General features: G+C 29.0%; 2 protein-coding genes across 3 annotated transcripts; both read right to left on the reverse strand.

Moving 5' to 3' along the window:
• Positions 1 to 840: 840 nt before the first annotated feature.
• Positions 841 to 1,853, reverse strand: LOC8259387 (class I diterpene synthase 2, chloroplastic). Its single transcript, XM_015728527.1, has 4 exons — positions 1,743 to 1,853; positions 1,573 to 1,625; positions 1,025 to 1,252; positions 841 to 913 (listed from the first exon to the last, which is right to left on the reverse strand). The coding sequence occupies exons 1-4, from the start codon at positions 1,851 to 1,853 to the stop codon at positions 841 to 843; spliced, it is 465 nt and encodes a 154-aa protein (XP_015584013.1).
• Positions 1,854 to 6,889: 5,036 nt separating this feature from the next.
• LOC8259388 (ent-kaurene synthase, chloroplastic) lies at positions 6,890 to 13,588 on the reverse strand. 2 transcript variants are annotated; one of them, XM_048372103.1, is made up of 14 exons: positions 13,403 to 13,588; positions 13,072 to 13,121; positions 11,965 to 12,253; positions 11,627 to 11,807; positions 11,157 to 11,359; positions 9,519 to 9,639; positions 9,312 to 9,409; positions 8,917 to 9,131; positions 8,716 to 8,825; positions 8,541 to 8,639; positions 8,242 to 8,457; positions 7,997 to 8,138; positions 7,662 to 7,907; positions 6,890 to 7,550 (listed from the first exon to the last, which is right to left on the reverse strand). In XM_048372103.1, exons 1-14 carry the CDS (start codon positions 13,581 to 13,583, stop codon positions 7,248 to 7,250), a joined length of 2,454 nt encoding a protein of 817 aa, XP_048228060.1. In that variant the 5' UTR covers positions 13,584 to 13,588; the 3' UTR covers positions 6,890 to 7,247. The 2 variants fall into 2 exon arrangements, with proteins under 2 accessions (XP_048228060.1, XP_048228061.1); XM_048372104.1 differs by having other exon boundaries at positions 13,072 to 13,124.
• Between the last annotated feature and the right edge of the window lie 645 nt (positions 13,589 to 14,233).

Consider the following 14,233-nt stretch of genomic DNA (forward strand, 5'->3'; position numbering starts at 1 on the left):
AAGAATAGTTAGTTTGCTATTATTTTTTAAAATTTTATATTAATTATATTTTGATATTATATTAATTAATAAATAATTTTTTAATTAAGTAATGATACTAATTCTATTTTAAAAATTAGCATATTAATTATATTTTAATATATATTAAGTAACAAATTAATTTTATAATTAACTAATAATTCTAATTCTAGATTAAATTGTATTTTTACTATTATATTCAACGATGAAGATAATAAAATATTAATTTTAAAATAATAATATCAATTATATTTATATGTTAATTTATATAATATTAAAATAAATTAATAAAATAATTTTTATATTATTATATCTATAAATAATTTTATAATTAAAATAATAATAACAGCAACGTACGGATAATAATAATAATAATAATAATAATAATAATAATAATAATAATAAAGTAATAATATCGTACGAAGAAAGAAAAGAAAGTTATAGATTCTAAATAAAGTTGTCATAAATTTCTGGCGCTGCCATCACTTCCTCAGGTAATGTTATCCCAAGAAAGTAGGTTGTAATGTGACAGATAGGTCATAGGGCAAACGAAATGTATGCAGCTTCCATGTATTCATCTAGTAGTGGTGTTGCATTCTCTTGAGCCCATTCAGCCTCTTTCATCATAGACTTGAGCAAATTATTCCACTGCACGAAGAAGAAGACGAAGAAGAAAGACATTGATGCTCAATGTTAGGCTCTATACACTGAAATATATATTGGCTAGTCGTTAGAAATATGTTTCAAAACTCACGATTTGGACTAAGTGGCGTTCGACACTTTTTCCATGATGTTTGAATGCAATGGCATCAAGCTCTTTAATCATGTCTTTGAATGCGGAAAAATGATCTCAAATTGTTCAGAACAGTAGCCAACAGATGAAGTTTCTCCCCACCTGTGAGCATTACATAATTAGTGGAAATGTAACATCATGAAAATGTGGAAAGGCAAAGAATGCAAACCCTGAATTAAGAAAATAATAAGAAGAAGAAATAAGAAAAGATACAAGTTAGCGGACCTCTCAATCAACTGAATTAGGTTTTCCAATTCTTCCTGAGAACCATCAACATCAAAGAAGTCATCAATAACAGTAGCTAGAACAAAATTTTTAGCAAGGGAGAGGCGAGCATCTGCCAATTCAGGCGCAACGAGGAGTGCAGTGTTGGGGTAGTAGCAGTAGAGTAGTAGAACTCTGGCAAATTTCAGTTCATCAAATCTACAGTCCTTAACCCATCTGCATATTTGTCGAAGATTCAATTATCAGCTTCCACTTTCCTTTTTTCTTAAAATATTGGTTAGCCTGGAGATGATTATGTACCTCTCGAGATCTTTATATTCTTTTTGATATAAAGATTGACACATGTTATAATCTTGGATTGCCAGTGCCAATATATCACTACTATTGTCATTGAGACTCTTGCAATGGCAAGAAAAGGAAGTGTGTTAAATTTTCGCCAGTATGGGATGTGAAAGTCATTAAAATCAAGAAAATATTACCTGTAAGATGTTTTAAGAAGTTCAACGGAGTCTGTTTTCTATTGCTCAATAGTCCACCTGCTCTCGAGAAAATCTAAACTGTCGTAACGATATTTTAGAGCATGGTTAACCTGTAATGCCATTGACAAATTAAGATTGTATTAAAATGGGTTGGCAATTTACAATGCTCCTATTACCTCCATGAAGAAAAGAAGCATTAGCAGTCAGTTCTTGATGGATTCTATTACCTCTTGACGCAGTCTCTGATCTTGAATAGCACCTGTAAGCATTTGCTGTTTCAAGAAAGAACCTGTCCATGCCTCTAACTTCTCAAGAACAGGTTGTTTTTGGTATATCATTAGCTTTGAGGCCTTGAATAACTCCAAAAGGGGTCTATTATAATGGTAATTTAACAACACTTTTAAATAATGGCGCTAAAAATTAGAAACTAATAACACTTGTTAAAAAACTGTTCGCCAACCGTTTGCCAATTATAAACATTAGCAACGACAATGTTTACTATAACATCATTATTTATATAATAATACCTACGGTTTTGCTAAAACGTCACTAAAAATATTTGTGCTCTTACTGGTACGTCATTAAAATGGTAACACTGTTAAATAGAAGTGTCATCAATATATAAGGACGAAAACTATAAAGCGTAATTAAATTAATGACGTTCTCTATAATAAGTTGTTAAAATTGACAATCCATTATATTATGCGTGTTATTGTTCTACTACAATAAGGACTATGTTTAAAGATGTCTTTATTAAAAGAGCTTATTAACTCAATCAATACAATAAGGAGTCTTCTTTGATTCTCAATTTTTCTTTTTCTCCATGTCATATAAATTCTCGACACATTATAATTTTATTTTTGGCATCTACTTTTGGTAATTTGAAAAACTATACATCAAGTATGTGATTATAATAATATTTTTTTCAATTTTTTATTTTAATTTAATCTTCAATTAAATTATATGGAATATGGAATCATAGAGTTTACATGTGGCTTGTGCAATTTCTAAATGATATATGGAATCATCCATGAACTCTCATATGTGCGTAGCTTTGTAAATTTTAATTATGGTTTTCATGGCATTAATATTAGGATGCAAATTTAAATCATTTTCTCTTGGTTCGTCGTAAATTCTTAGAAGTTTAAGTGATAATAACACTTTTCACTTTCCACTTATCTCTCTTCAATGCACGTCTCTTCGTGCTCTCAAGACTTTGCCTTCCCATCTTCTTTTATACTACTGCGTTGTTACTGTTTCACTATTCCTTTTAACTCTTATGATGGAAAATTAATCTTCAGAATTGTTATTATACTAATGGACTTTTATATTTATTCTTAGAGCATGTGTTGAAACCTGTGTTGTGTTTTTTTAAATGGATTTTTAAGTGTCTAAGATAAATTGGTATATAAAGTTTGCTCCTTTAATAGTGATTTTTACTGCTAATGGTCACAGATTGTGGCTCAATATTTTTCTTTGTCATAGTTAAGAATTCCAGAAATATTATGGAGTAATTATTTTGGTATTTTAGGGATTTAGTAATTTAGTTACTTATTATATATTATATATTTTATAAGTTGATATGAAATCAATTATTAGTGTTAATTAGTGGGTGATTTTATAGGCCCTGCTAATGGTAAGTTTTGTATAATATTAATTAGATAAAAGGTTTAACATATTACTTAATGGTATAAACCTTTAGTTCTTGTCATAAGTTTTTATTTTTTTTAATATAGTTATTTTTTCTTCTCTTATATTAGTGTACATGTGAATATAATTATCAATAAATCCTTTAATACTTGTGTTAATAGGAGACAATTACCAATATAATTATAGATCGTACAACAATATCTGAGAAACATGATACAAATGTTATTGAAGATGAAGTGTTTACTGAGCTCTTAGGGCAAGATCAATATGGGAGGGTTAAAGGATATGGTCTAGGAGTAACACATCACAACTAAGACAGACTGAAATTGATAAGGGGTAATTACTGTTTACCCCTTTTATTTGCCCATATTATACTAGTTATCCTCTCACATTTAAAAAAAATTCTTTATCATCCTTCTATTTTTTAATTTTAAACTAAAAATCTTTTCCATCAGAATTTCCGTTAAACAACTGTTAACTAGGTTTGATTTTATATATTTACCCCTTTATCTTTAGTGTAATATACAAATTGCCCATAATAGTTTATTTATTATACTAAAACCCCATTATCCAATTTTTATACAAAAATTAATTTTAGTGTTTGTACAAAAATAATTAATTAGTGTTCTTTAATTACTCTAATATTTAGCATAATCAAATTCTAATAAAATTTAAATATTTTAAAAGTACTTATATTAATCAAAATATTAAAAATTTATATAATTTAATTTTATATTGTTAAAATAAAATAGATAGTATTATCATTATTAATTTTATTACAGCAGAATTGTAACTATAATAAGAAGTTTGAAGATCAAAACGCAAGGGGATTTTAATACAATAAATAAAATATAGGGGGCAATTTGTATATTACATAAAAAATTAGGGAGTAAATAGTATAAAATCAAACCTAATTAACGTTTTCCTAACAAAAGTTTTAACGGAAAGAGTTTTTTAGTATACAATTGAAAATAGAAGGATAAAAAAATATATTTTATAAATGTCAAGGAGTAACTAGTATAATATTGAAAAAATACGTGAGGCAAATAGTAATTATATCAATTGATAATATGTAAAAAGAACTTTGTGAAATACATGCACATTATGAAACAACAAACTTGAGAGATGAGTATGAAGATAAAATGGCGAATATGAAAGCATATTATAATATTTCGAATGAATTTTTTTTTTCTTTAGAAGTTTTATATCAGATATATGATAATACATATTATAAGCATTCATATTAAATTATAAATTATGCAAAACTAATCTTGATTTTTATGTTAATAGTTCTAATTTATCATTATGGTATTGTTGTTTTTGCAAAATCAACTAAATTCTTTAGAATTTTGAGATTCTTAAACTTGAATTAAATATAAGTATATTATACATTTTAAATCTTTATTTTATGATATTTGAAATTTGATTTCTTTTCATTTTAAATTTACCCTGGACATATACTTTTATTTTACTGCTCATCCTTGATTTTATTATTTTATATAATTAATATCTTTGTTAGTTATTTTTTCATCTCAGTTGTTATTTTTTATACCCTAAAATAGAAAAGATAAGCTAATCAATTTATTTTTATTCATTCAAAAATAGGGACTTCGAAGCTAATAGAAGAAACTAAAAGCATATGATTTGACATCACTTGCAGAGTTTATTCCTAAGTTAATAAATATCAGAAAGTTGTGAAGACATTTTTATTGCTTTTAGATACAGTGCTTTTGAATTATGAGATATGGATATTATATTATACGCTATTATTAGTATGCTTTTTAATTTTGTAATCAATTTTGATTATATTCTATCATATAGAACTATATAGTCCTTTTAGATTTTATTTAGAGTAATATTATGAATATTGCGTGTAACACAATTATCAATGATGAATAACCTGTAAAATTATTGAGATTTATATAATATTAATATTATTTCTAGACATAAATTTTGCAGAGCATACCTAACTTTAGAATCAAAATATTAAATAGCATCACCAAATTTGGCGACACTAATCTAAAGAGCATCGCCTATTTTAGCACGCTTATCAGAGAGTTTCATTAGTTTTAGGTTCGCTCATTTTACTGAGCGTCTCAAAATTAGAGATTCAAATCGTAGTCAATGTCGCTAATATAACGACACAAATTTTATTCTGAGTCTCTAATCTAAAAACGTTTATTCTAAAAAGCACCATTACTTTAGAGATCCAATTACTTAATAGTATCAGTAAAGTTTTAGTAAAAAATGAATTACTCCTTTTGCAATAGTGACAGAAACAAGCGTTGTCATATTAATTTAATGACACGGTAAGAAAAAATATCATAATATCATTTTTACTGATACAAACATTTATATTACGATATTATCGTAACGGCTAACTTAGCAATACAATTTATGACGCTTAGTACTGCGTCAGTAATAATTATAGTGACATTTTAAAGCGTTCTCAAATAAAATTTTCAGCGTCGCTAACATATATTTTCTTTTAGTGTAAAATTGTGCTTGTAATTTTGAATTGTGAACTCACTGAATTGAAGTAATGTTCTTCTTATGAGCATTGTGATAATGCTCTGCACCAAATATTTGCAGCACAAAGCTATTAGAAGTGCATAGATGAGATGGTAAAAATCTTTTCTAGTTTAACCAAGATTTTGAGTTTGAACTTTGGGTATACAGCTGCGTTAAAACTTTTGAAGGAGGTTTTGCCACCCATAAGAATCCTACTGGGCATGTTCTAGATTAATTCTAGATATATGTATACCAAAAGAAATACCATATACTTATAAGGGCAGATAAATGTTAAGTAATAATTAAGCACGTGCCGGAAGCAACATCAACATCAACCTAAAGCGGGGGTGGAAAAGTAAGGTAAACAAATTTAGTAGTAATTAAAATGGATAAAAATAAAAATAAAAGAAGAAAAAAAGAAATATAGTATTATTTTAAGAGAATGTTACTATTCAAAATAAGTTAAAAACACTTTAACATATAAAACCGGCTAGAGATAATATATTGAACCTTTTAGCAGGTTTAAACACTTAATTGAAAAAAATAAAATAATTGGGATACCAAATTAGAAAAAAACAAAAAAACACCAAATTTCTAATTTCTTCTTTAATTAAATTGGTCAGTAGACCAACTTAAATAGCGGCCGCAAATATTATCAACGTTTTGCATGCGAATCTCTTATTTAAAGTCATGGTTCGGCCTAAACATGATATTTTCAGTACTGGTAAATGACTGACATATGTTATCAACAATGTACCTTTGGTATAGTTTCCAACTTGATATGAACTGGGGAATGTGGCATAACAGGCATAAAAATGGAAATTCAGTTGTTCCTTTAGTTTTCTTCATACGATGATGAGCTATAGGGTTGGATATGCAGGTGAACCACAAGTTTCCTCCAGACGAGCTAGTGAATGTTTCAACTCAATCTGTTTTTATGTATTAGCATCAGTAATGAGAAATACCAACAGCTCGCGTTTAAATTCTGTGGAAGGAAGGGTAGCCTTACTGCCCTCTTTATTAAATTTTGTTCAAATCCGTGCAGGAAAGTTTCAGACTGAAGTGGGCAAAGCATGGTCCTTATAAATAGCATCAAGAAGAAAAAAGAGCCTAAAATAAGGCCTTGAAAATTTTGTTCAACTTTCTTGGGTATCTTTCAAATGTTGGTTCTCATTTCCTGGATTATATAGATTGTCTAACTTAGATACTTTCAATATTGAAATCAAAATTGATTCGAATTTCTATATGTACTTTCCAATTACTTAATGAATCCTAAATATCCATAGGTTCTGATTGGCATTGCTGATGAGAAGAGTATTCCTCTTGAATATATTGATTATAAGAAATTAAAAGAAAATTGTTTTTAGTCATATTTGATGTTTCAAAATATATATATAAAAAAAAAAAAGGTAATTGCAATCTTACTGCTGCTCACAAAAAAAAATTATTTTTCCTGCTTTGAACATAAGGCAGGTGAAGTGCAGGGATAAAAAGTTAAACTGAGAGTGAGTCTATAAACCCAAGACAAACACCGGACAAGTATCAACTTGCTACTTTTGCTGATTTAAGAATTATGGAGTGATTGGTTCCCAGAGAACTGCCTTTGCATCATTAGCCATCTTAGTTTTTGGATTCGAGTATCCATCATTGTCCATGTAAAAGTAGTGCAGTAAATTGCAGAACCTCCAAAAAAAATCCCTGAAAGGTTTTGGAAGTGAAATTTCTTTCTTTTGCACCACAAGCCGTAGCATTTCTTTCCTATACTTTTCAATTTCTTTTTTTGTCTCTTCAATGGCTTCTTCTTCTGTCACGGTCCCTTGACTATGAAGTACACGTAGATGTACGCTGTTGTATTTACCTTGTTCACGCTCTATCTACAAATTTACACTAGTTTAGTTTGTATAAATATTGGATTACTAAAGGGAAAGGACAAGTTCATTCACAGGCAATAGGAAGGAACTATTTTCTAGGTATGAGAATCCTACCTTGAGAGATATCAGATCATTGAGAAGTCGTCCAACCAAGCTGACATGCTTAAAGAGATTATAGATTTCTGGCCCGGCCATCACTTTCTCAGGCAGTGTTGTCCCAAGAAAGTAGGTCGTTATGTGACAGATAGGTCCCAAGGCAAACGAAATGTAAGCATTTTCCATGTATTCATCTAGTGGTGGTATCACATTTCCTCGAGCCCATTCAGCCTCTTTCATCATAGACTTCAGTAAATCATGCCACTACAATTAACATTAACACTCATTGTTAGGTTCTGGACGTTGAAATATATGTGGTAAGTTAGTTGTCAGCAATTTGTTTCAAAACTCACGATTTGGACTAAGTGGCGTTCGACACTTCTTCCATGATATTTGAATGCAATGGCATCAAGCTCTTTAATCATGTCTTCCAATGCTGAAAAAATGATCTCAACATGTTTAGAATAGAAGCCGACAGATGAAGTTTCTCCCCACCTGTGAGCATTACATAGTGGAAAATGTAGCATCATGAAAATGGGGAAGCTAGGAACGCAAATCCTGAATTTTTTTCTTTAGCAAATGAAAAAAGTCAGAGGACCTCTCAACCAACTGAATTAGGTTTCCCAATTCTTCCTGAGAACCGGCAATATCAAAAAAGTCATCAAAAACAGTAGCCATGACACAATTTTTAGCAATGGAGATGCGAGCTTCTGCCAGTTCAGGCGCGACGAGGATTGCAGTGTTGGCGTAGCAGCAATTGAGTAAACGAATCCTAGCGAATTTCAGCTCATCGAATCGGCAATCCTTGATCCATCTGCGTATTTGCAAAGATGATTATCATCTTTCGTTTTTATTTATTTTCAAGAATATTCATGAGCCTGGAGATGAAGTTTCTACCTCTCAAGATCTTTGTATTCTTCTTGATATAAAGATTGACACATGTTGTAATCTTGGATTGCCAGTGCCAATATATTTTTATTGTCGTCATTGAGACTCCTGAGATGGCCAAAAGAACTATTAGATTATTCCTCAAGATGAGATGAGAAAGTCATAAAAGTTTGAGAAATTTTACCTATAAGACGTTTTCAGAAGCTGAACGGTGTCTGTTTTCTGTTGCTCGATTGTCCACCTGCTCTCAAGAAAATCTAAACTGTCGTAACGATATTTTAGAACATGATCCACCTGAAATGTCATTTATCAAACAGAAAAATGTAAAGTAGTTTGGTAATGTATATTGCTTTGCTTCACTCCCATTGTAGATCTATTGCCTTACCTCTTCACGTAGTCTCTGATCTTGAATAGCGCCTGTAAGCATTTGCTGTTTCAAGAAAGAACCTGTCCATGCTTCTAACTTCTCAAGAACAGGTTCTTTTTGGTATATCATTATCTTTGAGGCCTTGAATAACTCCAAGATTGTGTTTGTATTTTTGAATTGTGGACTCACTGAACTGAAGTAATGTTTTTCTTCTGAGAATTGTGACAATGCCTCTGCACCAAAGATTTGCGGGGAAAAGCTATTAGAAATGTAATACCTGTTGTATTTTTGAATTGTATATTTATCTCAGTGTTAGAGAGATTGAGGAATATTTTCTACAAAATGGGAAATAAATCACTATATTTGAAGTGGAGAAATCTCTTAATTTTCGACATTAAGCGTCAGGTTTTTACCGGAAGAAATATCATATCCGTTCATTCGCAATAAACGAAATCCCAGTGCACAACAGTTAATGTCTAAACAAATCTCTTCATCTCTCAGCATCCAATATCTGCCAATGAAAAAGATAAAATTCTGCTCAAATTGCAGTAGCTAGAGACCCAATAACAGTGGTGAAAGAAAAAACAGTCGAATTCCTTTATGAAAGATACTGTAAGTACCTGTATATGTTATCCAAAGCATTTTCAATTTCATTTCTACAATATCTATCAAGTCCAAACTTCTGGAAATTGTCAATTGTACGAAGCTGATTGTATATCTCTAATGGATGGACCGTGGGAACTGGAAACCATTGAAAATAACCAATTAGTTTAGCTAAACATATTTTACAAATTTCTACTAATAACTCAGTTGTATGTTAGTAAATTTTTGTTACTTTTAAACACTTTCAGTTTAGTCAGCAAAATGTATCGCTGTAAATATTCCAGAGACGAGTATTAGTGAAAAGATTCTCGATAGACCTGTTCACTATGAAATTAACTTTGCCTATGATCACATGATAGACTATCTAATTAAAAAAAAAATTGTGTTAGTGAATTAGCAATGTAATAATTAAATTATATTTGACTCGGTATTTATTTTTATATTTTTAAAATAATTATATAACCACGTGGTGACTCTAAAAAATTTATTTAAATTTTTTTCTTTCCAACAATTGTAGGATACGAATAGTAATTTATGGACACCCACTGGAGCATTGGTAATCCATATTTGAAAAAATCATATTAGGTATGAATAGGGTACAAATACTATATTGTCCCACCTATACTCATATTCATATCTGTATCTATATCCTACCCATATTATTTCTTTTTAAATTGGATACATAATATTAAAAATTTTATAATTAAACTTACTAATTTTAATTATCTATACCATATTTAGAAAATTAAATAAATTATATAATTATTTACCATTTTATTAATTTTTTTTTATTTTGATATAACTTATCTGAATATATTATATATAGTTTTAGTTAAATGAATTTATAAGTTAAGAAATAATTTTTTTAATGTTTTAGTTTACTTAGATTTTTATTATATATATTGAAATCTTGATAAATAAATCCTCAGTTAAATAATAAATTTTTTTGATTCCGACTCTACCAATATATTAAATAAATAACCTTACTTAATGCATAAAATAATAAATTTATTTATCCTATATTTGTATAATCTGTGCTATTTATGTATATAAATATTAACTTTTAAATTCTATGTATATGCACACTAACTAACTGTTGACTATATTATTATTTTTATTTATAACTTATATATAAATTATAATAAAAATGTATAAACAAATAGTTAAATAATAAAAATCAACAACGTGCCCCACTATTCTGCTAATTTCTATATCCAAACACCAGAAGCCACCAAAAAAAGTCCTTGGCCCCATTTGAATCAGTTTATTACCCTCTCCCAAATGACTGTGGCACGTAAAGATAAGAACATCATTCTTTAATTGGATAAAATTCGAATATAAAATGTGTTGAAGTTTGTTGCTAGTGTTGAAAAGTATGTTTAACTTTCTTATTTAATATATTTATTTAAAGAAAATTATAAATTATTTTTCTCAAACCTATTTACAAAAATATCATCAATCTATCATATATATATTTTTTAAAATAATTTTTAAAATTCAAAAGATAATACTCACTAATAGAATCGTGTTCGAATCCAACTACAATCAAAATAACTATAATAAAAACTTGATTGATTGAATTTTAATTCTTATAATTTGTTTATATTATCTTTTTTTTCTGAAGTGGAATCTCTAAGAATAATAATAACAATTACCTGCATTATCATATTGCATCAAAAGGGAGCTGAGATAATTGTAACATGGTTGGTTGTGGTTGTGGAAGAGAGCAGCTGCAGTTGCTGACGGTGAATTGGAAAAGGACCCATTACTTCTTCTTCCATGTTTGATTATCTCTTCCCACTCAAAGTTCCCTCCCATTCCTTCTAGCAGATAGGCTTTTGTTGCTTTCAGATCACATCTATATACGATTTTATTTATCAATTTCCCAATATATTTGGGTTCAAATTAATTAATAATTCCACTAGTAGAATGAGTTTATTGTATAAATAATTTCTCTCTCTCTTTTTTTCTTTTGGATACATACTTACATCATTATATTATGTAATTACAAATCATATATTTATTTTCCATAAAAATTAATATTCAATGAATCTGACTCTCTATGAAAAGTTTAAGTGCCGAATTGGCTTTTATTCCTAGAAAATATAGGAGTTAAAAAGAAGACCTTGTAACTTCAGTGTCTCGCTTTAGCTGCAATCCATCAAGCAAAGATGAGTCCAAAGGAAGCTCTAATCCATTTTGCAATGCAAGTTCGATCATGGCAGGAAATATAATATCAAACCCAATTGGTGTGAGTTGTTTTTCATCGGTAGCAGCCCAGCAATTGGCCTCAATATATTCTAGTCCTACATCATCATGGGAAGAAAAATTACGAGTATGTAATAGATTGAGTCGCTCACAATATTAATTAAGTCATGTTTTAGGCTAATCTGTTTGAAAAATTATGATTTAGGTCTAATGTAGCTATGGTCAAATGACTGAGATAATTGTGGAAGTGATTACCTCTTTGGACAAGTGAATCCCCGAGTTGCCATTTATGAAGGGCAAGCACACAAGCCAAAGTAGAAGAGAGAGAGTCCTTTACAAGCAGGGGATGCCCTGGGTAATTAGAGCACCATGATCCATCAGGATGTTGATTCTTCATAACCCATTCCAAGCATTCTGGAAACATTGGCTTCTCTCTTGATTCTTTAGAAGGAACCATAGCCACCCATGCAGTATCATAGGAAGAAACTGATAGCCTAGCTTTCTCAAGAAGCTTGCTTCTTGTTATAAATTTCTTTTCTTCATTCTGTAAGGTTCACTCCGATTATACATATATATATCATTTTTTTTCTTATAGAAATATAATTAATTTTTATCAACGAAATCTAAATTTAGCTTTATTTTCACTGTATAGACTAAGGTTAGTTATTCATTTTGAAAAAGTTCTTCCTAATGTGAATATACTTGATTGGTACCTATTATGAGTATTAACACCTTCGACTAACCGCATGTTTAATTTTATAATAATATCTATTTGAACTAAATCTTAAGTTCGATTTTTCTGCACATATTTATAAGGCTTAATTGTCAAAAAATTCTGATATTAAATCTAATATGTAGTTTTTAAATTTTCAATTTTAACATCATTACTTTAACATTGATTTCAATTTTAGTATTTATTAAAATTATCTGTCAAATTTACTAGCTTGGAGTGAACTCCGACAATGATAAAAAAGAACCTAGTCAATATTAGAATTGTTGATTTATTCCATTATTAAAATATAATTATTTAAGTACATAAATATTTTTTTTTTTAATTTTAGAGTTTCATTAATCTTATGTGTTTAAACAATAATATTTTAATAGTGAGGGTATTGACTGAATTCCTCTTTTTTATTGCTGTTGCCAGACTTTATGCCATGTCAATAAATTTTATTGATAATTTCACCGGAGGTTAAAATTGAAATCAATGTCAAAATTTGATAGTAAAATTAAAAATTTGAACAGTCCATGCTAAATTTGATAACAGTGCAAAGTATAGAACTTTTTTGGCAATTAAATCTATTTGTAATAATTATTGATAAAAAAAAAAAAAAAAAGCATTCTTGACAGTGAGAAACTTACGAGAGAAACTTTATCAACACTTGGACGTGGTAGCAATTTTGAACGAATGCCTGCTTTGAGAGGAAATCACACGGATACAATTTTGTCAATCAAAGAGAGAAAAAGAAAATAGAAGTTATAGTTTAGTTATACTGATGTTTAACACAAAGAATGGCTGCTTGAGAAGAAAATACAGAAAACTCATTTAAGACCAGGAAAAAGAATTACTTGCAGTTCAAATTAACATTAGGACGAAAGATATTCAATGCATGCACACTTGGTGAGAGATACAAAGGTACAATCACTGACGAAAATAAACTTAATTTAGTTTTAAGACAAACCAAAATCTAACCTGAATATGGAATTTTGGTTTGCATGTTTTGGCTGTAACAGGGAAGTCTAACAGTGTTTATGGCGATGAGTAACATGACTGAATGATTATGTGAAGTTGTAGACAACTGAAAAGAGAGATAAAAGAACAAGGAAGATAGATAGATATATAGATATAGAAATATACACACACACAGAGACATTTGGCACTTGTGAGCGGTCAAAATTATAAAATAAAATTGGTCGTGGCCGCCATCCTTCAGTTTATTATTTAACACAATTAATTTGAATCTTCTGCTGTTAATGTAGAAGATTCAAATTAAAGAATTCCATCATCAAATTATAATGTATATATATAGCAAAAAATCAGTCAGTAGACTGTGAAAGATGTTATGGACAAGAATGGCTCCTGAAATCATGCTTCTTCTTATTCTTTATAATAATAATAATTACTCTGATTGAAGTTCAATACTTTTTAACTGGGATAATTTCAAGACTCATTCTAAGAATTAAAAAAGTAATTTGGTCAATTGTGTTTAGTTTTGAAATTCGTGACCGTCAGAATTAAAAAAAGCTGAAATAGTAAATGAATTAAATAATAATAAAAAAATAAAAAGTATTATAAACAAAAAAAATAAAAAGAGAGAAAATAAAAAGAAGAGAGAGAGTAATTTTTTTATATTATTCCATTAATTGTAACATCTATTTATAGGTGTAAAGGATTACAGAAATTGACTTCTATTTACATAAGGAAATCTATCTATAGACATTAATGATAGACATCCAATATAACTCAAACACTTTAATATTATCATAACATTTCCTTTTGAATGTCCATTGCAATGAATAAGCC

The sequence above is a fragment of the Ricinus communis genome, chromosome 3 (assembly GCF_019578655.1).
Source record: "Ricinus communis isolate WT05 ecotype wild-type chromosome 3, ASM1957865v1, whole genome shotgun sequence".
NCBI lineage: Eukaryota > Viridiplantae > Streptophyta > Magnoliopsida > Malpighiales > Euphorbiaceae > Ricinus > Ricinus communis.

Excerpts from the sequence above, each read along its gene's own strand:
- LOC8259387 (XM_015728527.1), bottom strand. The coding sequence starts at position 1,853 with ATGATATACCAAAAACAACCTGTTCTTGAGAAGTTAGAGGCATGGACA. Across the intron at positions 1,626-1,742 it reads ATCAGAGACTGCGTCAAGAG|GTTAACCATGCTCTAAAATA; the intron begins GTAATAGAATCC and ends ATGGCATTACAG. Across the intron at positions 1,253-1,572 it reads TTAGATTTTCTCGAGAGCAG|ATGGGTTAAGGACTGTAGAT; the intron begins GTGGACTATTGA and ends ACAAATATGCAG.
- LOC8259388 (XM_048372104.1), bottom strand. The coding sequence starts at position 13,583 with ATGTCTCTGTGTGTGTGTATATTTCTATATCTATATATCTATCTATCT. Across the intron at positions 13,125-13,402 it reads AACCAAAATTCCATATTCAG|CAGGCATTCGTTCAAAATTG; the intron begins GTTAGATTTTGG and ends TTCCTCTCAAAG. Across the intron at positions 8,640-8,715 it reads CTTCTGAAAACGTCTTATAG|GAGTCTCAATGACGACAATA; the intron begins GTAAAATTTCTC and ends TGGCCATCTCAG.